Here is a 20,802-nt window from a genome sequence, read left to right as displayed (position 1 = left end):
TCCCGAACGCCTCTATAATGCCCTCGCCGTGACATAATAAAAATGCCAAAAATGTAAGAAAACTCATCATTCTCCTCTACCATCTGAAATTGAAGATTCCCTTCAGCCACCCCACAACGGTGTTGATGAGACTGGAAACGTTGCTACCGTTTCGGAGCGCGTCGGCAATCGTAGCAACACGGTCGGTGGTGGCAAGCCACTTGTCAACGGCAGCCTGGTCAGGAGCAGTGAAAGTGCTGGCAGTGCGAGCGGGCAGTGCCTTGGTGCACTCCGTCAGGTCGTTGATATTGTTCACGCCGAGGAGAGAGAGACGGATATATTCGCGGGCGTAGTCCCCGTTCCAGTGGGACTGTCCGCCCTGGCCTGCAAAGGCCTGGAACTCGGCGCTGATGCGAGGGTCCTGGGAAAGCACCACGTCGCTGGCGAACTTGAAGACACGGGCGGGCGCAGAGCCGAGCGTCTCTTTATAGAACTTGACGTCCCAGACACCGGGGGTGCTGTCCTGAGGGTCGCCGGCGCGGCTGGGGTCCACGAAACGCTGCTGGCTGGTGGTGTGAGCGCCGATGAGAGCCGTCAGACCGTGAGCCTTGATGGTCTTGTTCTCGAAAAGCTGGATTAAGAAATCGGCAGACCCGGTGACGGGAGGAAGGAGGTCGTTAGGGCAGGGTGCAGAAGAGTCTTTACGGCCGATGTAGGTGCGAATACGAGGTCCAAGAGGGCATCTTCTAGTTGTCAGCAGACGATACATGATGCATGTATGTTACATGCAGACCATTGGAAGACTTACACAACGGTGGCCACGGTGGCGGAGAACTGAATGAGGTCGGCCATACCAATGCCGTACTGCATGTACTGATTGTACCAAACCTTGGTCTGCGCAACAATCTCCTCAAGACCCCTGTTCTCTACACGAGTCATTTCTTCAGGGGCGAGAATAATAGAGCCGTCAGCGCCACCAAGGGGACCAGTGTTCTTGGACCAACCGCCAGCATCGTGAAATCCCAGACGAACAGCGGCGCGGGCAAGGTCTGTGCAACGGCCAGAAGCCCCCCTAAAGACGCCCTGGAGGTCGTTGGCGATGTATTTCCAGATGCAGCACGTATCAGCGGCGCAAGCTGGGGAGCCCTTGGCGGCGAGGTTCCCGCCGCGTGCAGAGGTTGAGTAGATCTCGTCGCTCTCAGGCGTATCGGAGCCAGTAAGGAGTTGCTTGACGCTCTTGCCAACAGGGGTGAGATTTGAGTCGTCGAGGGTGACGAGGTCACCGATAAGCTCGTTGGAGTCACCATCGTCAGTGCCATTCCCGTCCTGGTCCGCACGGGAACGGATCTCTGACAGGGTGCTCTTCATGCCAGGGTAGGCGAGGATGGGAGTAGCCGCGAGAGCGGCGGCAAGGATGGACACGCGCATGTTGATTGTGGTGAGTATTAGACACAATGAGAGAGTGTTGGGTAGGGGTGTTCAAAAAGCCAAGAAAAGTCAGGTCGACAGGAGTATTATAGACGAGGGAGTGATGAGGCGTATCCTGATGATTCAAACGTTGGATGTGCTGGGCATCATGGACTCATTATATCCTGATCTAAATTCTCTGGACCGGACGGCCGTGCTCGTTCCTTTACGCATCTATTCTTGGCGTAGCAAGCCATTTCGGCGCTTCACTGTTGAAATGTGTAGGCCGCCGTCAAAAAGATTAGTTCCGGGGCGTTCTGACGCCGACATTGCAGCAAAGAGTTGCTTTTTCCTAACCGTTTTGCTGTCACTTACTCGTATAAGGTCGCCTGAGCCCTGCAGTACCTGACCTAGTGCGAGCACTGGTGCGCATATGCTCCGCCTCCACAAACCCCGGAGAAGTTGCACGACAAACGTCTTGGTCATGATTGGGCGTCCAGGCCTTGGCTTGACGATGGTTACTCCAGCAGTCAGCCGGGGGGGCGCGGGGCGGGGCGTCGGTAGCGAGGAAACAAAGGGGGTCTGTTTCTGCGGCAAGTATGACATTAAGCCATAACCTTTTATGATTTCCTTCCCGACTAAAAGACTCTTCCACCTTTCTTCACGTGGTCATCATGGGCATCCTAGAGATGCGCTCTAGGCTTCATATAAGGAAACTACAGCTTGGTCCTGTTCTGATATGTTCGAGTGTATGCATCCATCATCCCATCCGAGACGACATGCATGAGCAGATTGCTTAACGAGGTGCACAATCAGTGTGCCAACCTGTTTACCGACCTGTATCTAAGCTTTTACCGAACGCAACCACTAAGACAACCTTGCCTAATCCAGCTATCGGGCCCCTGCCAAGCGAGCGGGGACTATTTGGGTCAGGGGTAAGTAAGTACTATTGAAGCGAGTAACCATTCTATAAAAGAAGGTGGACTGATCGAGCGTAGCGGGCTCGGTTTCTTTCCAAATAGGGTTATAGAGTGCTGGACGCTAGTCATATGCTTTCTAGCTCTCAACGGTAAGACTTGGCGGTGAATGGTTTCCTGAAACAATAGCTGGGAAGGATACTACACTAATCGTTAAGGAAAACATGCGTCGTTAGCATTGCTTAAGCATACCTTTATTGTTATTTCATGTTTCCCGTTGAGTACCTAGGCGAGTGCAGGACGTTCCTATCGTCCGATTTGCACCCTCAACGCTTGGATGATGCGCCGCATGGGCAGGTCGCCAATAACTCTATCACTATTTTCCAGTAACAATTAAAAGAGACTATGGTGGATTTCAGATAATGTTACGTGTTTTCCTGATTTTGTCTTTTCTTTTTGTAAGGGGTAGAGAGAGAGAGGGAAAGAGAGAGCCAGTCTCCCGCAAGTCAATCAACATCTCAAGAAACGCGGACCCTTTCTAGGTGTGCACCAGTGTATCTGCTCTTCAAAGAATACACCAGCCGCGTTTACTGCCAAACGTTTCATATCCTATAAGGACGTTGTACTCGCATGGGGTTTTCTTTGTAGTGGCATGCCAAACCTTCTTGACAAGCCTACAATGTAAGCTTAGTATCCGCGTGGCCTTGAGCAGCTCGGTTTCAAGCATGGGTGCTGACACCCGGACGGCTCTCAATTGGCCGGACTAGAGATGAATAGAACGTGTCTTGGCCTCGCTTGATAGCCGGCCTGCGCGAACTAGTGGAAATGGCGCCCCCCCCCCCCCCCCTCTTGCGTGCGTACCGGTAATGTTACTATCCCAGGGCCGGACGCAAAAATGCAACCCACACTCAGGTGGCAACTGTCAACAGCGCTAGGCCTTCTTCGTTCTTTGTTTTGTGTCTTTGATCTTCTTTCTCTACTGTGCTTGACGCTAACGAAAAAGGGCCATCGGCTCGCCAAGCTCGTACGATTACGGTTGCGCTGCGGCTGATCTTCCATGATGGTTTCACGTGCGGGCAGGAAACCCTTGATGCTCCGCATGCTTCAGCGCGCATGTAAAGATCCGAATTGATCCAGCTTTATGGCGTCTTTCTGGTCAAGCTGCCAGTATCCTCCAAGCTCACGAAACGTCTTCTCGAATCCAGGCAGAATCTCATTAATGTCCCTCGCTTCGATGTCGACCATTTCGGTACACTGCGCCGCTTCAAACTTTTCAGAGTGTTGGGGCAAATATGCAGCATTGTCCCACTTGATAGCCACATTGACCGTGACCTCTGGGTTTTCTTCGCTCGCTGCCCTTTTGTAATGTCGAAGATATCCTCCCATTACGTCGCGATTCCATCGCATGACCTCGAGAGATACTGTCTTGACTAGTCCGCCGTGAAGGAATGCCACACGGTCATCGTCCGGGTGGTACTGAGCGAAGGAATGCCCGCAATAGAACCCCTCGTTTTCCGTTCCAACGCTCGTAAGCCATTTGGTGGGCTTCCCGAACGTTGTCCGCAAAGCGTGCCATGCAAAGCGGAACATGTCCTTGTCCCCCAAAAGGATCTCGTTGTAGTATTTCCCCTGCTCGTTGTTCAGCCACGAGGCTAGTTGGAGATGATACCAGAAACGCTTCTTGTCAACCACTAGTTGACCACTCTCCTGCTCGTACTCGGCCATTCGACAAGGAGTGTTGAAGATCGCCCAAGCCGGGTTCTGCGGACGCGTACGTGCAATATCAGGCCAAAATACGGCATGGTATTCGGTATACTGAAGTGAATCATAGAGAGTCGCAGGGTCGAGAATAGGAATGTTGTCAGAGTCCAGTAAAAAGGGCTCCGCCCATCTGGAGTTGAGCAGAGCTGCTGTTTTGAGCTGATAATTGATTCCGAATATCCCATCTTTCTTGATGCGCACAATGTTGTGGTCTTTTGAGAGGTCATTGTAATATATCGGTTCGTACAACGCGTTGAGGTCGGCCATGGTCCCAATGTCCATCTCGGTGTCCCAATAGTGAATCTCCACTGCAATTGTCGAACCAAGTCTCTTCAGCTGGCGCAAGATCACCTTAACGCGCATCACTGTGTCCGCGTTACCTGCAACGATGACCAGTCCGCGGCCCCAGAACCGGTCTTTGACATTCGCATACGGAATCATCTGGCCCTGGATGAATTCGTGCCACTCTCGCCGACGAAGCTCAATCTCCAGCGCCGGCCGTTCCTCGAGAACCCATTCCAGCGTATCAGAGAACTGGAAGTAAACGTAGGTGTCGGCCAGCCAAGTACATGTTGAGCGGGCCTCTCGCTGAGAAAGACCTTTCAGGGCTGTGACGGCAGCAAAATGGGGGATGAAATCGTCGGCCGTTGTCAGTCTATGTGCATCTGGAATGAGTTTTGTCTGTTGTAACAACGGCGGCTGGTATTCTAGGTTGTTGTCTAGTATTGGAGCAGCCAAATGGTCGGGAGAGACCTCAATGTTGAGTGAAGAATCTTCCAAAGGTTGCTCCCACGTTATGTAGTTGGTTGATTGGGAAGATTGGAAGGTTGCTTCATTGCTCCTGAACAGTAATATCAGGGCACACGTGATGACCAATCCGAGGATTATTCGGGTCCGCTTGATGCCGGGCATGGTTCTTGTAAAAATCTATAGATGCTAGATGAAGCACTACGTATACAAAGATGATAGCCGCAGATACTGGTCCTCTTTCTATAGTCGACCCCCCTGAAAAGAGTAGAAACCACCGGTATAATTACAAAACCCGCCATGATTCAACTCGTGTTCATTTAGCCGGCCTCGGTCCCAGCCTCTCATGTTCTGCTGGTCTCCATGTGAACGCAACAGGGGTGCCATTCCCCGCGCGTCGTGCGGGGTTTGTCGTATCACTACATCTCCAAGGGCGCCGTTGCGCATTATGTTTTTGGGGAGCTTGAAATTATGGGATCCCCATTGGGTTGGCTTGGGAATCAACCGAACAAATGACCCCTCCCTACTGGTTGCACCATCCCGGGGATACAGGTAGAGGGCCGTGGCTTGTCACGCGATGCAACACAAGCACAAAAGATGGATAAGCCTATTATAGCGCGTCGCATCCTTGCTCTCAGTAGCACGACCGAGGCCATGTTGTACATGTTAGAATTGGCAAAAAACGTACGGCTTCTCTTGTTGTTCCTTGTAACTCGAGCGCAAAAAGTGTACTGTCTTCGTTATAGCTTTGCTCGTCCTATGCCAAGATTGTTCCAATCGTCCTGCGTAAAGGGGACGTATGTATTGCCCTTACCATGCTTCTCGATCCAGAGAACTTTATCACCTCCTTGGACCTTGCTTGGCTCAACGCCTTCATTCTTCAATGGGACCTTGTTCTGTTTGTTGTTATGTGTTGCTGTTCCCTGGTTGAGTAGTCGAATGAAGATAGGAACAGCGTATCCCGGAAGCCTGGCTCGTGCATAACTATAGGTGTGTCAGTACTTTTGTCACATCACTTAGAGTAAAGCTCGTACCTGAGAAAATCAGTATAGCTGAATGACGATTTGTGAGCCGGTGCAATGTCAAGTGCAGCTGCGCCTGCCTTGCCGTCGTGCCCTGGAAGTCGAACACCATAGACGACCGCTTCGTTCACTCCAGGATAGCTGCCGAGGACTTCGGAGACTTCTGCGGTCGAAACGTTCTCGCCTTTCCAGCGGTAGGTGTCTCCAAGGCTATCAAGTGACGTAAGCCAAAGCATAGGAGCGTTGTCTGGCCGTTTCTCAAGACTTACCGGTCTAGAAAGAACCACCTGCCATCGCCATCACGCCTGAGCGAATCCCCAGTTCGATAGAAACAGTCCCCTTTCCTGAGGATGTCTCTCACTAACTTCTTGCTGGTGGCATCCTCGTTGTTGAAGTAACCCGGAAACGGGCGTTCGCCGGGGTGCTCGGTCAGGATTTCTCCACCAACCTCGTACGGAGCACGGAGGGCAAGCCCCGTCTTTGGGTCACGCTTAATGTGGCCGGTTTCCGCATCGACCTCGACAGGCACTATCTTGTTCCTGTATTTGATTCGCAACAACAGACCATGGTGTCCGATAGCATTAGCGAAGAATTCACCCCGAGCTGGATTACGGAAACCCAACGGGCCTTCAGTGCTGTTGTAAAACTCCCACATGGTGTCGATGCCGAATCGTTCCTGGAAACGTCCCCATACGTCTGGTCGACAGCCATTGCCGAATACAGTGTGAATGCTGTGATCTTTGTCTCGAGGAGACGGTGGAGCAGCCAGTAAGTACCGAAGTGTCTCGCCGACATACACGAACCATGTTGCATGAGAAGCGCGGACGTCATCCCAGAAATTTGAAACGCTGAACTTTGGTGCCATGCAAACGGTAGATCCAGCCTAGCAACACATTAGCTTCTGGGTTTTGCTGAGTGGAACACAGGAAGATTACAAAAATCTGTGATATCATGGTAAGGCCACCAGTTCCGTGATAATACGGCTATGGTACAGGAAATCAGTCGAAGTTTTAGTAATTCGCCATGAGATTGCACGAACCATACATATGTAGCATCTCTCCCGACCACCAAAAAATGAATTCTGGCCAATGTTAGTCTGCGCGGATTACTAATTAGAGCGAAATAATATATAAAGTGGTCGAAATGACTTGCCTGTGATGCCAGCGCCCCAGCCCCGGAGGTAGGGAAAACAACGGCTTTCGGAATACCAGTAGTGCCACTATGACTGTTAGAAGATCAAAGTAAGTAGTTGAAGATGCAATTACCTGGTGTAAAACATGCACATTGCACTGGCGGGCGTGACGCTCTTCCTCAGTTCGTCTCTGGGACGAACGGGATCTCTTTGGTAGATCCGCGATCTCTCTTCCCCAATGTTGATAACTTTGATGCCTTTGAGATCTAATTCTGTCTGTACGCTCGCATATTTTTCAACAATGTCAGAGCCCCCGTCGACGAGCATCAACTTGGCCGTACTGATCTCGATAACTCCAAGGAGAGCTTTCCCAGTGAGGTTGTAGTTGATCATAGACGGCGCCGCGCCAACGGCAATCAGTCCCATCCAGGCAAAAACGAAATCTGGTGAGTTTTGCATGAACAGAGCAACAAAGTCACCAGGTTTCACTCCATGAGATAGAAACAGCTGGGCATATTGGTTCGATCGGTCGTAGGTTGTCTTCCACGATATACTGCCGTCTCGAGTCCAAATAGCTTCGTCGTAGGGGTGTCTTTCTACTGAGTCCTCGAATATGTAGTATGGCGACACTCGACCTGTCTTGACTGAGGCTTGGTCAGCACGGTATTGTGACGATTTGGATTCGGAACCAGTACCCGAGTTCTCAATTGACTTGACGATTCTTCGGCGCATTAGCAGCGATTTGGCGTCCTTCGACAAGTGGTATTTGGCGTCGAGGTACATGCTGGAGGCAACGCCTCCTGCGAGCGTGGCAGCCGCAACTTGCACAGCGTAAGCTTGTCATCCGTTTATACTATCGACTGCCAAAACCATACCTAGTTCCATGGCAATTTCCAAGTCTTTGGGATCAAATTTTATACTCTGACGTCCTGCGCAGCTTTGAATTGACGGGACAAGGGCTTTCTAGTCGTGAATAACGCCGTGTAAACGTGGAGGTTAGGAGGAGTATTTGAAACAACACACAAAAAGCGGGCGAAAACATGTCTCCATTGGTCTCTACTGGAGCAGAGCTGGACCTCGGGGGATGCGGGGACCTGGGTTAACTCTCATTCATCGTGCCGAGGTCTGAAAGTTAAACGACCGAATCAATACAAGTACCGTTGGAGAGACTCTTTTGCGTGGTTCGGTGCGTTTTGGGGGTTTCTTTTTTTGCCGACGTAGGCCGTTCTGAATGGACCGAGCTCCCTGCTCTCCCCGTAGCCTTTGTTCCAAAGTAGTACGGGCCGGCAGATCGTTTGTGTGCAGAGCCGAGTGGAAGATATGTTCATGCTGATTGGATCCCCCGGCGCTTAAACGGTGCTATCCGTACATTGTTCATAGTGCAGCGGTCTACGCAGTACGCTATGCCGTCATCGACAATGTTCTGCCCCTCGCCTGCGAAAGGGAAATCCTTTGCGCAAGTACTGGATGAAGTGGGAATCCCGACAACGCTTCCCGCAACACCCTCGACTGATGCGAGATGGTGATGTGTTCAGTTTGATTGAAGTTCTGCACAGAAAACTGTCAATTAGTTTCAAGAATTTCCATTCATCGTTGAATTGTATCAAGACTAGACGATAGTACTGAAGGGTAAGTCACTTCAGCATGGTAACGAAAATGTGTGATGGCGCCCAAGCGTCAGGTGATTAATGAGGAATATTTGACAATCACCCAAGTGTGTGACGTAGTTTAGATTGCCTTGCCGGTCTTTGCCACCCCTTTGTTTCTCAACTATCCGGTTCATGACAACCTTTAGTTTACCTTTGAGGGCCTGAGGCTGGCATAGAATGCACGTAGCTATTTAATCTATAGTATGAGGCCTTATATTTCCATCATGGGCCTCTTAACTTGTCCATGACCAACCTGCGTTTATTCCCCCACGCTCACGCCCTAATTTTACCTCGACATTCGTCCGCTTCTTTCGTAGTTTCAGGGCCATTCTCAGTTCTTCTGATCCAACTCCTGATCCAAAATGGCATCGTCCCAGCAAAGTGAGATGTTGCAAGGCCATTTTCGGAAATGCGTTAGCGGTTCTCACATTCTCCATTTCCATCAAGTCGTCGATGCATATGGCCATCTGTCATTTCGCCACCCGTCTCGTGCGGACACATTCTTCATGTCTCGAAATATCGCGCCAGCCCAGGTGAGCTATTCCGAAGATCTGATCGAGTACAATATCGAAGACGCAGAGCCCTTGGATCCGAATTGTCCCCAAGGCTTTGCAGAGAGACGGATTCACTCGGAGATTTACAGGCGACATCCCGAGATAAACGCCGTGATACACAGCCATTCTGAAGCTGTGGTCCCCTACACCATCTCGGGCGTTCCCCTCAAAGCCGTCAGCCACATGTGCGGGTTCCTCGGTCCCGACGGCCTCCCAGTCTTCGACGCTGCCGACCACATGGAGGAAGGCGACGTCCCCGATCTATTAGTGCGCACGAAGAACATGGGCGCCGCGCTAGCAAAACATTTTGACGGCGGCAACAACGTGACGTTGATGCGCGGGCATGGGTTCACAGTCGTGGCAGACAGCATTGAGCTGGCTGTGATGCGGGCGGTCTATACACAGAAGAATGCTAGTATCCAAACGACAGCTTTGATGCTCCAAGGGGCGACAGGAACCACAGGTGGTATAAAGCATTTAAGCAAAGAAGAGTGCGGTGGATCCGATCGTACTACGAGATGGTCAATGCTGCGACCTTGGAACTTGTGGGTAAGAGAGGTTGAAGATAGCTCACTGTACATCAACGCCTGTGATGAACCGCGGCGTCTTTACATTTATGAAGAGAAGTAGTTGATTTTCCTAAGTCTAAGTACGAGAGAAATATCGCCTAGAAATACTCTTCCTAATGTGGGTCTTATCGGTTGGAGGCGCCACTTCGTGGCGTCTCTGACTGGAACAGCCACACGAAGCTGTCCCAGCTTCACGACAACACCGCGTAACTGACGGTTGATTCCATTTGACATGTTCTCAAGTCACTTATCTGCCCATGTCGAAACCTCATAAAGTCGAGGACTGGGGAGCCTCGAAGGTTGCAAAGTACCCCGCACGTTACGGGCATCGGCAGCATCTATCGGAGCTCGTTGATTGGTCCGGAGTAAGCTGTCAGACAGTTACGCTGCTCGAGTCCGGAACAAACACTGATCTTGACGCAACGGAACTGTTATCTGCGCTTGCGGGGCATGATAACAACTGCGTCTCCAGCCCACAGCCGTCATGGGGCCGCGGTTTTCCTTTGGATAATATTACCATTTTGGGTTAGCGGTCCGATAACCCTCTACATTACTCTTAGCGGCGGGGCGGGAAGCGCGTGGAGCGAGATGATGTTACTGCTTATCACCCATCTCGTTAGCTGTGCGACACCAAGGGGGGACGGACAAGTGAAACTCCTCACAAATGACATCAATAAGCCGGAAGATGTTCGCCCTTTTCAACGATACTTAGGCTTCAACGTCAAGGTTCTAACACTGTCGCTCACCAAACCGCTGTAATCACCATGGCGGACACAGCCAACCGCCAAGATGGCCACCTGGAGAAGCGCTTCTCCAAACTGACCATGATTGGCATGGCCTTTGCCATTCTGAAGTAGGTCGTTTCGGGTTCTCGAGGATGTTGAAACTGACAATTGAAGTACGTGGATTTCTCTGGCCGGATCCATCGGTTTTGTTATGCCATCTGGCGGTTCTGTCTCGTTCGTCTACGGGTTCATCTTCTGCGTTCTATGTAACGTTTGTTTGAGTGCCAGCGTCGGCGAACTTGCATCTATCTACCCGACTGCTGGCGGGCAGTACCACTACGCCTACGCCCTATCAACTCAAAAGTGGAAGAAGAGAATGGTTAGAACAGCTCTGTTTCTGTTCACTTTGAACAATAATGCTAACTGGCCTTAGAGCTTTTTCGTTGGATGGGTGAACATTGCGGGTTGGCTCACTCTGAACACGACAGCTGCATTGTTTGGAGGTAGGTCAATGCACAGAACAATACCCCATGGGACAGTCGACTAAGCAACTCGAACAACAGCACGGTTTCTGGCAGCGGCTGCTGTAGCTGGTTCTGGCGGTACCTACCAGATTACCCAATGGAGCACCTACTTGATTTTTGTCGCCATTTCAATGGTCGGCGTGTTCCTGAATATATTTTGCTACCCGATCTTGAACCGGTGGAACGAGGGAGCTCGTCAGTCTAGGCCAAGTGTTTCCTATACTCATAATCGCTCTCACTAACACGTCACAGTGTATTGGTCCCTGACCAGCGTCGTCGTTATCAGCATTGTACTGCTCGCTACATCCCCGAAGACAGGCGCCGAGTTTGTGTTCACCAACTTCTCCAATACCACAGGCTGGAGTGACGGTACCGCATGGATGCTTGGGCTACTTCAGTCCGCCCTCAGTCTTATTGGGTTTGTACTCTTTTCGCCCTCGAGCAATATGAAGGATACCCACTTATGTGCGCTGCATAGTTTCGATGCGGTGGCTCACATGACCGAGGAGATGCCCAATCCGTCCATGGATGCTCCCCAAGCCATGGTTGGAGCCGTCCTTGTCGGCGGAGTAACGTACGTCAGTTTCAGGTGTTCTAGTATTCGTATTTTGACATATGTTGCAGTGGAATCGTGTTCATACTGGTCATGCTCTTCTGTGCCGTCGATATCGACGCTCTTCTCGCTTCTCCCACGCAGAGTCCTTTGACAGAAATGATACTGCAAGCAACACGAAGTAAAGCAGCCGCAACTGTCCTCAGCGTTGCCGTAGCTGTGTGCTTTCTCAATGGAGCCAACGGCTGTGTCACGTCCGGCAGCCGCCTCATATGGGCAATGGCTCGAGACAGTGGCACACCTTTTTCGAAATAGTATATGCTCTAATTTCCCAGAAAATGGGTGGCATTGGCTAATTCTGGGCTCACTAGTCTATCGAAATTACATCCGAAACTGAATGTGCCTGTTCGTGCCATTATTGTGCAAGCTATCTTTAACGTCTTGTTTGGCCTTCTTTACCTCGGTAAGTAAACATATCTCCTTCGTTGCCAAAACTCACGATTCTGACATTCTTAGGCCCTGATGTCGCTTTCAATGCGTACATTGCAAGCTGCACTCTATTCTTGAATCTGTCATATGCGCTGCCAGTCATGATTCTTCTCGTCAGAGGGCGGCAGCTAGTAACAGCCAATCCACCTGTGTTCACGCTGGGTCGAGGCCTTTTTGGTTATGTTGTGAACTGGACATCTGTTCTGTTCGTGCTCGTAACCTCTGTTGTAAGTAGCCCCTGCCCAAGCCCTGAAGCTTTGCTGATGTTCACTCCTTAGTTCTTCTGCTTTCCCCCCGCAATCCCAATCAACATTTCTACTATGAGTAAGTGCTTACCTGCAATGCTTCCGAACGAGATGTTGACTTCCTCTAGATTACGTAACGGCTGTAGTTGGGATCTTCATTGTATACGCGGCGGTATTATGGTTTGCCATAAAGAAGTCTTACAATGGTCCAAAGTTCGAACTCATTCTTGGAGAGGAGCTCCCAGTCGCAAACGCTACTATCCAAGAGTTCCCCTTGCCAAAGGGAGACGATATTTTGCGGCACAGTAAGGACTGAAGCCTTGGTTGGCTCTGTGAAAGCGGTGATGTCTCGATCAGAAGCAGACTCGTCTTGTTTCTTGAGCCAAGACATCTTTTAAGGCAACTCAGCTGTATACGTGCCTCTTTTCGGATTAAATGGTTGTTTTAATAAAGACTGAGACTTAGATTTCCACGTGTAGTTCGTCAAAAAGTACAATAGAAATAACTATCTGAAGCAAAGACAACGTGGCCATGGCCGTGGCCACCAAGAGGCAGTGAGCTTGGCTAGTTGACTAGGACGGTGGCTTTTTGACCTCCACTGTATGCTTGCTCAGTCAGTAGCAAACTCTTTTCTCAGAAATCTCACGCAAGAAGCAGACACAACAAATCCTTGCTATATTCTTGTCCTCTAAAATGTGCACTATTGCTTTGCTGCTTTTGAATACCCATAATGCCAATCAACCCGCTTCAGATCCTTTCTAATCTGATAATTCTGTTCTGCTATCTCCACCAATCGCATGTCAACGTCCACCAAACGCATCCCCTCCTCGCCATCGGTAAAGCTTCCAGGAACTTTGCCAACGATGGGCAACGTAACCTGGCTGCATCCAAAGAACCCTTGCTCCGCTGGCCCGGTAGCGTTGCAGTAGATGAGCGCGGCAGTGTGCTCAAAGGCACGTGTGATTAGAGTGGTTTCCACGAACATCCTTTCGCAGTTGGCGTTGTATTCAAGCCCTTCTTGACTCATGTCTGACAGAGTCCAGTACGAAGGCACGATGATGATCTTAGCCCCTGCGAGAACGAGGTGCCGGAATGCCTCGGGGAATGCAAGATCCCAGCATACCAGAATTCCAACGGGTCCGAGGGGTGTGTCGAAGACCTGATGGGGTCCCGTCGCGGGTGCGCCCTCGGCGAGGTTCATCTTATGGGCATAGTCGACGCTGGAGGTAAGATGGTTGCGTTCAGGGATCCATAGATTGGTTTTGGTATACGCGCCGAGCAGCTGACCATTGTGATCAATAAAATAGGACGTATTGAGGAGAGTTGGTTTCGACTTTGCGCCAGTTTTGCAAGACTGTTGGCTCTCCGGCGCCTGCGAGACAATAGTCCCCGCACAGATGTTGATGTGTAGTTCTGCTGCCAGTTCCTGGTATTGCTTCTGGAAGTGGCAAGCTGCTTCAGGGGTCAGGGCGAACGACGGCTCTTCCGGCATCCACCCTGTCAAATGGTATTCAGGCAAGACGGCCAACGATGCCCCTTGTGCTACTGCCAGACGAATTTGTTTTGATGCATATGCGAAGTTGTGCTCCGCATCAAGAACCTATCCAGACAAAGCATGCATCATCAGTATAAGGTTAATTACCAATGTTACCTTATTGATACGGGTCATTTGGCGACTCACCTTGGGGCATGTCTGTATCAGTGCAACCTTGAACATTTGCGTTCCTGCAACGGCTGTCATGGTGTAGATACAGGACCAAACTTGATTATACTTACCGGTCTACCGGCTGTGGCATCAGTTACATGTATGCTCCAGCGACTGTCGTCGAAGTTAGATTGAAAGAAGGGCCGAATACATGGCTTTGATTATCGATACCATTTTTGGCAAATATATCCTTCGCCTCGAGTGGCCCCCTTTGGATGCGTAATCATGCAGCCACCCCGAACCTCCGATAAGCCCCCGCATTCTAGCGCGAGTCATTTGCATTACCGAGATGCACTTCGTTGACCGTGGCCACCTGAGCCCAAGTTCTGACAACACTAGTTTCCTCATTCAACGCATCCGTGCCGGGTATGAGCACGAAGTAACCGGATTCAGCCTCGCTAGGTGATGCGGAATCACTATCATTTTCCCTGTGTGATTTCCGGGACATCTTGATAACGGTCCGATGCTGCCGTCAACGCGTAAGACCATTACTCGGTCCCGCAATGGATGCGCTGTTTGCAAATCGAAAAGGGTGCGATACTATTAACGCCGGCGGTTGCTGCTGCTAATGACAGTTGCTGACTGTATATATCAATAGCTCAAATGCGATGAAGCAAAGCCCTATTGCTCGCGTTGCCAAAGGCTTGGCATATCCTGTCCCGGGTACCAGACGCCATTGAAATGGACTAATACGTCCTCGAGACCGCCCCGACGTGATCCTACAACCCCAGGGAGCAATGGGTCTGAGAGCATTGTTCAGTCACCTGAAAAGACTCTTAATGGATCTCATTTGTCCGATCAGTCCGGGAAAGAGCTTTGCGACATGGACTTCTTCAATCAATTCACGGATATGAACACCCCTGGGAGCCTCGACTTCCAAGGCACAGACAGCACAGGACCGCTCTTCTCATTCTCGAATGGACTCATCGAAAAAGACCACTTAACACCCTCCGCCGACGCAGTGATAGTCTCTTCCCTTCAATCATACGGAACGAGTGCGAGAGGCGTGTGCCCGGAACTCACTTTAGACGACACAGAGGCTACTGCCAGCATGGTCGGGCGAGTCGCACCATTGGCCTCGTCTCCGCCATCCCGACACGAGATGTCGCTTTCACCCTCCTTGCAAGACAATTCCTCGATACTCGTAGAATACTACTTCAAGGAAGTGTGCGGCATGATGTCTTGTTACGACAGCAAGTTGAACCCCTACAGGACAACCATTGCAAACCTCTGGGGCACCTCACCCGCGCTTTACTACGTCACCCAGAGCATGGCAGCAGCCTGTTTATCAGAGGTTTCGCCAGGCCTAGTCGCGGCCAGCGGTCGCCTTCGGGACCAAGCGGTTCGCTCCCTGTGGAACGAAAGCAGAGTTGACCCAACAGATACGTCGTCGCTGCTGGCCTTGGTTATGCTCGGCTTCAGCCTTTGTTGGCACGACCCCAGTAGCCTCGGTCAGTCAGAGTTCGAACTCCTTGCTGAGACGGTAACCCATCTGGACAACCAGAGCGGCAATCTGACGCCAATTGAAAAGCAAAAGAGATTCTTCTTCTACAACTCTCTCGTCTACTGGAAGGTGTTGTTGTCCTTCGTCACCGATCAAGAACTGCCCATACTAGGCGCCACTCGAGAGATCCAACCACAGCCGGCCTTTGTGTCAACCCAAAAAAACGTAGTGATGCCGCATCCACAGACAGGCATCGGCGTCGATGTTCAAGAGCTTGTCGCTCAGGTTGGGGCTCTGGTCAGGAAAGAGCGTAGACGCATTCGTCGACGCCAACATTCATCGAGACATGATATTGAACAGTCCATCAACGCCATACGATCCGCAGAACAGCTTCAAGCCAAGTTATGCGTGCTAGACCTTCCAGCAGAAGCAGCAGTCATTAACTCGGGAGATGATATGACTCCCACCGATCATCTACTAAAAACAGCAGAGGCTTACAGATGCACCGGGCTTTTGCAACTCTATCGTAACTTCCCCGACCTCTTATTCGACGGCACATCGCCTGTCACTCTCACAAGCCCTCCAAATGGGGTGGAGACGCCCGAAAGCGCTAATTGCAGCCACTCTGAAGATTCCGGTGTCATATTAGGTACATGGCTAACGAGTCTTGCCCTCCATGTAATCGATCTTGTGCAGGATATTCCGATTTCCTCACGATCTCGGTCTATCCAACCCCTTCTTCTTGTCAGCATTTGCAGCGAGCTTTCGCTCGGTCGTACGTTTGTGCCAGCTCCATACATGAAAAGGAGCGCCGTCGCTAGCATCGGGTCTAGTCCAAGAATGGAGGTGTCGCCAACAGTCACTGATGTCCTGCATGCGAGACGACTCGTAGTTTCACGGCTCACATCTTTTGAGGGAATTTTGGCTGCTAAGCCAATAAGACAAATGCTGAAGCTTGTCAAAGAGACCTGGGCCTGCATGGACAGTCAACAGCACGATATCTATTGGATGGACGTTATGATGGACAAGGGGTACGAAACCTTGATGGGCTGATAGCCGTAAGATGTTGGGGTGTGTACCATGGTGATGATGAATGAACGGAACATTGATGATTATTGTGAAGGCAAATTTAGACCTAGCGTGTCAATAAAGGGGAGAGAGCCTACCTGTGTTTGCCCACATCACCGCAATTGTCTTCTATATATCCTCCGGACCTCTGCATCAATAGATGTGAAAAGTTAGCTTCGCCAGTCAAATGAGCTCGCGGCACCGACAGCGAATCCCGATGTCTCGAGGCTCAAGGTAATTGGCGTTTGCGATGGATAGGCTAGTCCTGGACATGGAAGGGAGATGGAGATAGGGGGAGTCATCTGGCACATATGCAATACTAGGCAGCAGGTCGACGCTACACACGAGGCGAAGATGGCATTTCTTTGTCAGCCCCGTCAATATGCGTAACGAAGGCTATGGCTGATCTTCTCAAAGGTGCGGTGGCATCGTCTTTACACAAGAATGGCCTTTTCCGTGGTGTCCTGCCATCTTTCTTCGCTATTTCCGAAGCATGCAGCGCATGCGTGACGTGTAAGTTTTGATCTCCCAGCCCTTGTAACACTTGGAAACCTTATCATACTCCGGATCTTTGACGCAGTTCATCTTGGAAGCCCCATCGCAGCTTAACGAGCCAGACCCCGCGTTGCTTGCTTCGTACTTGCAGTTTCTCAGTCCGAAAGCATTGCTTCCCTTCTTGGCGCTTATGTTTGGGGGCCACGCTCGGTCTGACGAGGATGAGTCGGTGGTTTTGTATCCTATATTTGAGACGCTGCAGTGGTCGACGGTGGTGTCAACTTTCACCGGGAGCATCACCCACATCTCGGTGAAAACCACCCCTCTACTCCCCCCAGCCAGGACGTCCTCGAGCATGACGAGGATCGCTTCTGTCGGTTCCGGCTTGGTTGGCCGGCTAGGCTTTGGTTCTGGAGGTCGTACTGTTACTGTTGACGTGAATATTGTAATCGTTGCCACGACCGACCTCTCAACCGAGGCGGTGACTGTAACTCGCTTTATGGGGGGGGTTGTCGACGAAGTAGTTGGTAATGATGAGGTGACCGACCATGTTAGGGGGGCCACGTAAATTGTAGTGTGGATGGAGGGGGTCTTGTTTGTGGTCAGCTGAGATGTGGACATTCCAGTTCCCAATATTGTACTTTTCGTCCCGATCAATGCCGTGCTGGTCTTCGTCGTGGTTTTGTTCATTGTTTCTAGGTTCGAGCTCAGGACCGTCGAGTTGGCACCAGGAACTGGAGCCGCCGTCCCGTTCAATGACCATAATGTCGTTGTAGGCACGTTGGCTGTACCATTGCCACTTAGAGTTGTCTTTGTGATAACGCTTCGAAGTGGAGAAGCGAAGGTCCGGTTCGAAGATGACAGCAATGTCGGAAGTAGCCATGTCACGGTGCCATCCCTGCTGCTCGGGACTGTTGTCATTGAATCGTTCCATGGAGTCGGAGCCCCTGTACCGTTGATAATCTTTGACCCAGTTGGAAGCACCTGTGTTCCTCCTTCACTTGCCCCCGGACTCGTAGGTTGCCCAGGGGTTCCTTGTGGTGTTGATTGTGGAGATTGAGGCGGCTCTGATGAAGTAGGACTGGGGCCAGAGGAGGCTGGCCTGCTTCTTACCGGACACTCTTGTCTGGGGGCTAGTCCGCGTGCGCCTGCCTGTCGGGGTCGGGTGAAGATTTGATCAGCTCCTGGGTCCCACTGATGCATCACTTTTGAGCCGGGGTACGCGTTTTCCATCGGCATGGCATCAACCCACCAGCGCATCGAGGCCTTATCGTTGCATGTCTTTGCTGGTTGGTACTGGATCATGACCTTTCCACGTGGGGTGTCAGCAGCCCTATCAACCAACTTTGATGACCAGTCGGGATCAGACAGTTCATCCAAAGTGGGCAATACTGAAGGGTAGTCTATGACGGTTAAAATACGACGGGGGATTAGTAGAGTAAGGATATGTCCGATGTGCCGAACTGAGTCAAGGTACAACAGCTCGCCCTCGTTGACGTAGTAGCTGTGTGTATCTGGGTGATCGATAATATTGCCGTCGGCGTCGTTAACATATCCTCGCGGGCGAGGGGTGAAGATAAGGGCCTGAATGGGGTCTTCTTCATTCGTCAATCCGTCTCGATCGCCGAATAGAGTACCGAGTTTCCCACGCTCTGGGTGGTTCATAAGGTCTGCGATCCCATACTGCCAATATTGGTTCGCATCATTTACCTCCCTGGGTCCGAATCTCATCCGCTCCAAGACTTCTCTCAGCATTTCGGGATCGTTAAGAGTTGTCTCAAAGAACTTAGCCATCCACGCACCTCTGCGGCTAACGACCAACAATATCGTGCAGCCCAGCAGGCCTTCGGCTCCCAACGTTTGAACTGTATCCCCGAAAACGAGCCAGTTTGACCTGACACTTATCGCGTTCTCGAATGGATCATTGATACCGGGGCCGTTGAGCACAAGCTTAGTTTCGTGATACGGGTCTCCTAGATTTTGGCGTCTTAGTTGGTCCTGCGTGCGCATAAATTTGAACTGGTCTACAATGAACTCGTAGTAATCATCGTCATAATCGCTTGGATCTACCCACTCTCCGAGGTATGGTTGGCCGCGTCTTGATACTTTTGAGTCGGTCAAGTCGGCGCGAGACATCAGCCGGGGTATGTCGGTTATCGGATCCGCTAATTCATGTTCGTCTGCCGTTCCGACTTTCATCAATTGGCGCATAGAAAGATCTGATCTCCCGGGCTTAGGTACTGTGCATTCCCAACTGTCGCAGTGCCAATCACAGAGAGGGTATGGTGTGGGAATAGACGACCGTGTGGTAGTTACCGTGGCGATCGAGTTGAGGACGCTGCAGCCGGTGACAGTGGTGTACGCACTAGTCAGACACGTAGTACTCGCAGCAGTACGCGCTGGGGTACCGGAGTTGACGCCTAACAAGATAGGAACATCAGCATTGGGGCTTAAAGACATTTAATGGCTTCTGAGCAAGACTTACTTCTGGTTATAGAACAGAAGACTGTCTGTTGGGTGGCAGTGACAGTTACGGTGCAAGACGAGGTTGAGGAGGTCGGCGTTGTGGACCCGGTTTTGCTGGAATCTTTGTCGTCGTCGTCGTCGTCGTCGTCGTCATCATCATCGTCATTGTTGTCGTCATCGTCGTCCTTATTGTTATCCTTATGGTCTTTCTTATTGTCGGCCGGGCAATTGCCAATCTTGAGGCCAAAGAGTTGGATGCAGAATTGGGGGACTTTAATCGACATGTTGGGAGGGAATTTGATGTAGCAGCCAAAGCAGATAATTGGAGGTCCTGTGATTGGGAAGATAACTAGATGCTGTCAGTTATGGGTAAAACAGGGCACTATGTATCGTTTCCAAGCCTGACCTGGAACTATGGTTGGATCACTGCCGCCTGGTGATGTTGTCGTGATATAGTGCGGGGTTGTCAATATAATGCCAGTCGGTGTAATGAGAACCGCCTCGGGTGGCAGGACCGTTATCGTTGGTGGATCAGTTGTCGAGGCCGAGGCACTATTCGAGGCTGAGACACTCATTGAGATAGAAGGAACAACTATGGGCGGTGTCCATCTGGCATCCGGATAATTACTCGACGTCACATTCGGAAGTCTGGATAGGAGTTCAAACGCGGAGGAAGATACGGTATACATAGACCCCGTCGTTTGCTCAAGGCTAGAACCTGCGAATGTCTCGCTTGATCGAGGTTGAACGGTTGCAGGGGTCTTCGATAATGGCGATGACAAGGACGAAGCACGTGACAGTGACGGAGGACCAAGCCCCGATGTCGAATAATTCCCAAGCATGGGAACTTCTGACGGGTTCTGAGTTATCTTTGTGCGGTCAACTGTTGTTGCGAGAGTGGCCGTAATAGTAGCTTCGTCAGTCGACATGGTAGAGTTGGCCCAGAGAACACTTCGGGAGTTGATCGTTGAAGGTGGAGAGATGGCGCCGGTCCAGGAGGATCGAGAAACGGGCGCCACTAAGGTGCCTGTAGCTAATGGAACAGTCGCCCTCGAGGTAGATAACTCAATATGGTTGCTCGATGAGTTCTTCGGAAACGGATCACTTGTCTAGACATGTTTAGTTATCTGGTCCAAAGGGTAGTAGGCTGTCTGCGATTCAACCCACTTTGGTCATGTTCAGGCCTGGTTCCATGCTCGTCAGACAATGACCAGGCCTATTTTCACATGTTGGTTGGATTAGCGGCTGCGATGAGTTCTGGACGTTCCGCACGGCAAAATGCTGTCTATGATCAGGGACGGACTCGGTCTGAGCCAATGCCCAAAACAGCAGTAAAGCCACGAGAGGCTTC

At 51.0% G+C, this 20,802-nt stretch overlaps 8 protein-coding genes across 8 annotated transcripts; 3 read left to right on the top strand and 5 right to left on the bottom strand.

Annotated features, from left to right (window-relative positions):
• Positions 1-76: 76 nt before the first annotated feature.
• Positions 77-1,407, bottom strand: LY79DRAFT_525580 (peroxidase; the record flags this gene model as incomplete). The annotated part of the gene is made up of 2 exons (XM_060555750.1): positions 77-722; positions 788-1,407. The coding sequence occupies 2 exons, from the start codon at positions 1,405-1,407 to the stop codon at positions 77-79; spliced, it is 1,266 nt and encodes a 421-aa protein (XP_060409135.1).
• A 1,737-nt stretch (positions 1,408-3,144) lies between these two features.
• On the bottom strand, positions 3,145-5,052 carry LY79DRAFT_616387 (family 71 glycosyltransferase). Its single transcript, XM_060562003.1, has one exon. It carries the CDS (start codon positions 4,974-4,976, stop codon positions 3,408-3,410), a length of 1,569 nt encoding a protein of 522 aa, XP_060409134.1. The 5' UTR covers positions 4,977-5,052; the 3' UTR covers positions 3,145-3,407.
• A 402-nt stretch (positions 5,053-5,454) lies between these two features.
• On the bottom strand, positions 5,455-8,097 carry LY79DRAFT_568325 (AMP-binding enzyme). The gene is made up of 9 exons (XM_060558956.1): positions 7,841-8,097; positions 7,661-7,786; positions 7,099-7,609; positions 6,986-7,052; positions 6,873-6,914; positions 6,769-6,816; positions 6,103-6,716; positions 5,846-6,043; positions 5,455-5,795 (listed from the first exon to the last, which is right to left on the bottom strand). Exons 1-9 carry the CDS (start codon positions 7,848-7,850, stop codon positions 5,552-5,554), a joined length of 1,860 nt encoding a protein of 619 aa, XP_060409133.1. The 5' UTR covers positions 7,851-8,097; the 3' UTR covers positions 5,455-5,551.
• A 536-nt stretch (positions 8,098-8,633) lies between these two features.
• LY79DRAFT_568323 (class II aldolase and Adducin N-terminal domain-containing protein) lies at positions 8,634-9,836 on the top strand. The gene has a single exon (XM_060558955.1). The coding sequence runs from the start codon at positions 8,977-8,979 to the stop codon at positions 9,796-9,798; it is 822 nt and encodes a 273-aa protein (XP_060409132.1). The 5' UTR covers positions 8,634-8,976; the 3' UTR covers positions 9,799-9,836.
• Positions 9,837-10,350: 514 nt separating this feature from the next.
• On the top strand, positions 10,351-12,789 carry LY79DRAFT_568320 (amino acid permease). Its single transcript, XM_060558954.1, has 11 exons — positions 10,351-10,590; positions 10,637-10,841; positions 10,896-10,965; positions 11,026-11,181; positions 11,239-11,404; positions 11,465-11,560; positions 11,611-11,853; positions 11,911-12,002; positions 12,056-12,255; positions 12,307-12,352; positions 12,402-12,789. The coding sequence occupies exons 1-11, from the start codon at positions 10,502-10,504 to the stop codon at positions 12,587-12,589; spliced, it is 1,551 nt and encodes a 516-aa protein (XP_060409131.1). The 5' UTR covers positions 10,351-10,501; the 3' UTR covers positions 12,590-12,789.
• Positions 12,790-12,973: 184 nt separating this feature from the next.
• On the bottom strand, positions 12,974-14,014 carry LY79DRAFT_525576 (carbon-nitrogen hydrolase; the record flags this gene model as incomplete). Its single annotated transcript, XM_060555748.1, has 2 exons — positions 12,974-13,873; positions 13,955-14,014. The coding sequence occupies 2 exons, from the start codon at positions 14,012-14,014 to the stop codon at positions 12,974-12,976; spliced, it is 960 nt and encodes a 319-aa protein (XP_060409130.1).
• A 209-nt stretch (positions 14,015-14,223) lies between these two features.
• Positions 14,224-16,585, top strand: LY79DRAFT_568316 (fungal-specific transcription factor domain-containing protein). The gene is made up of 2 exons (XM_060558953.1): positions 14,224-14,510; positions 14,577-16,585. The coding sequence occupies exons 1-2, from the start codon at positions 14,442-14,444 to the stop codon at positions 16,473-16,475; spliced, it is 1,968 nt and encodes a 655-aa protein (XP_060409129.1). The 5' UTR covers positions 14,224-14,441; the 3' UTR covers positions 16,476-16,585.
• Positions 16,586-16,723: 138 nt separating this feature from the next.
• On the bottom strand, positions 16,724-20,380 carry LY79DRAFT_697469 (uncharacterized protein; the record flags this gene model as incomplete). The annotated part of the gene is given in 17 exon segments (XM_060564849.1): positions 16,724-18,179; positions 18,192-18,281; positions 18,294-18,318; positions 18,331-18,473; positions 18,483-18,601; positions 18,623-18,668; positions 18,696-18,719; positions 18,729-18,795; positions 18,808-18,850; positions 18,887-19,004; positions 19,014-19,058; positions 19,092-19,217; positions 19,227-19,323; positions 19,348-19,384; positions 19,394-19,434; positions 19,467-19,800; positions 19,858-20,380. Coding segments are annotated over 17 exon segments (3,087 nt in total). The 3' UTR covers positions 16,724-16,970.
• Between the last annotated feature and the right edge of the window lie 422 nt (positions 20,381-20,802).

The sequence above is a fragment of the Colletotrichum navitas genome (genome assembly GCF_030913465.1).
Source record: "Colletotrichum navitas strain CBS 125086 chromosome Unknown LY79scaffold_90, whole genome shotgun sequence".
Taxonomy (NCBI): domain Eukaryota; kingdom Fungi; phylum Ascomycota; class Sordariomycetes; order Glomerellales; family Glomerellaceae; genus Colletotrichum; species Colletotrichum navitas.
Note: the sequence above shows the minus strand (reverse complement) of the source record. Positions and strands in the feature narration are given on the sequence as shown.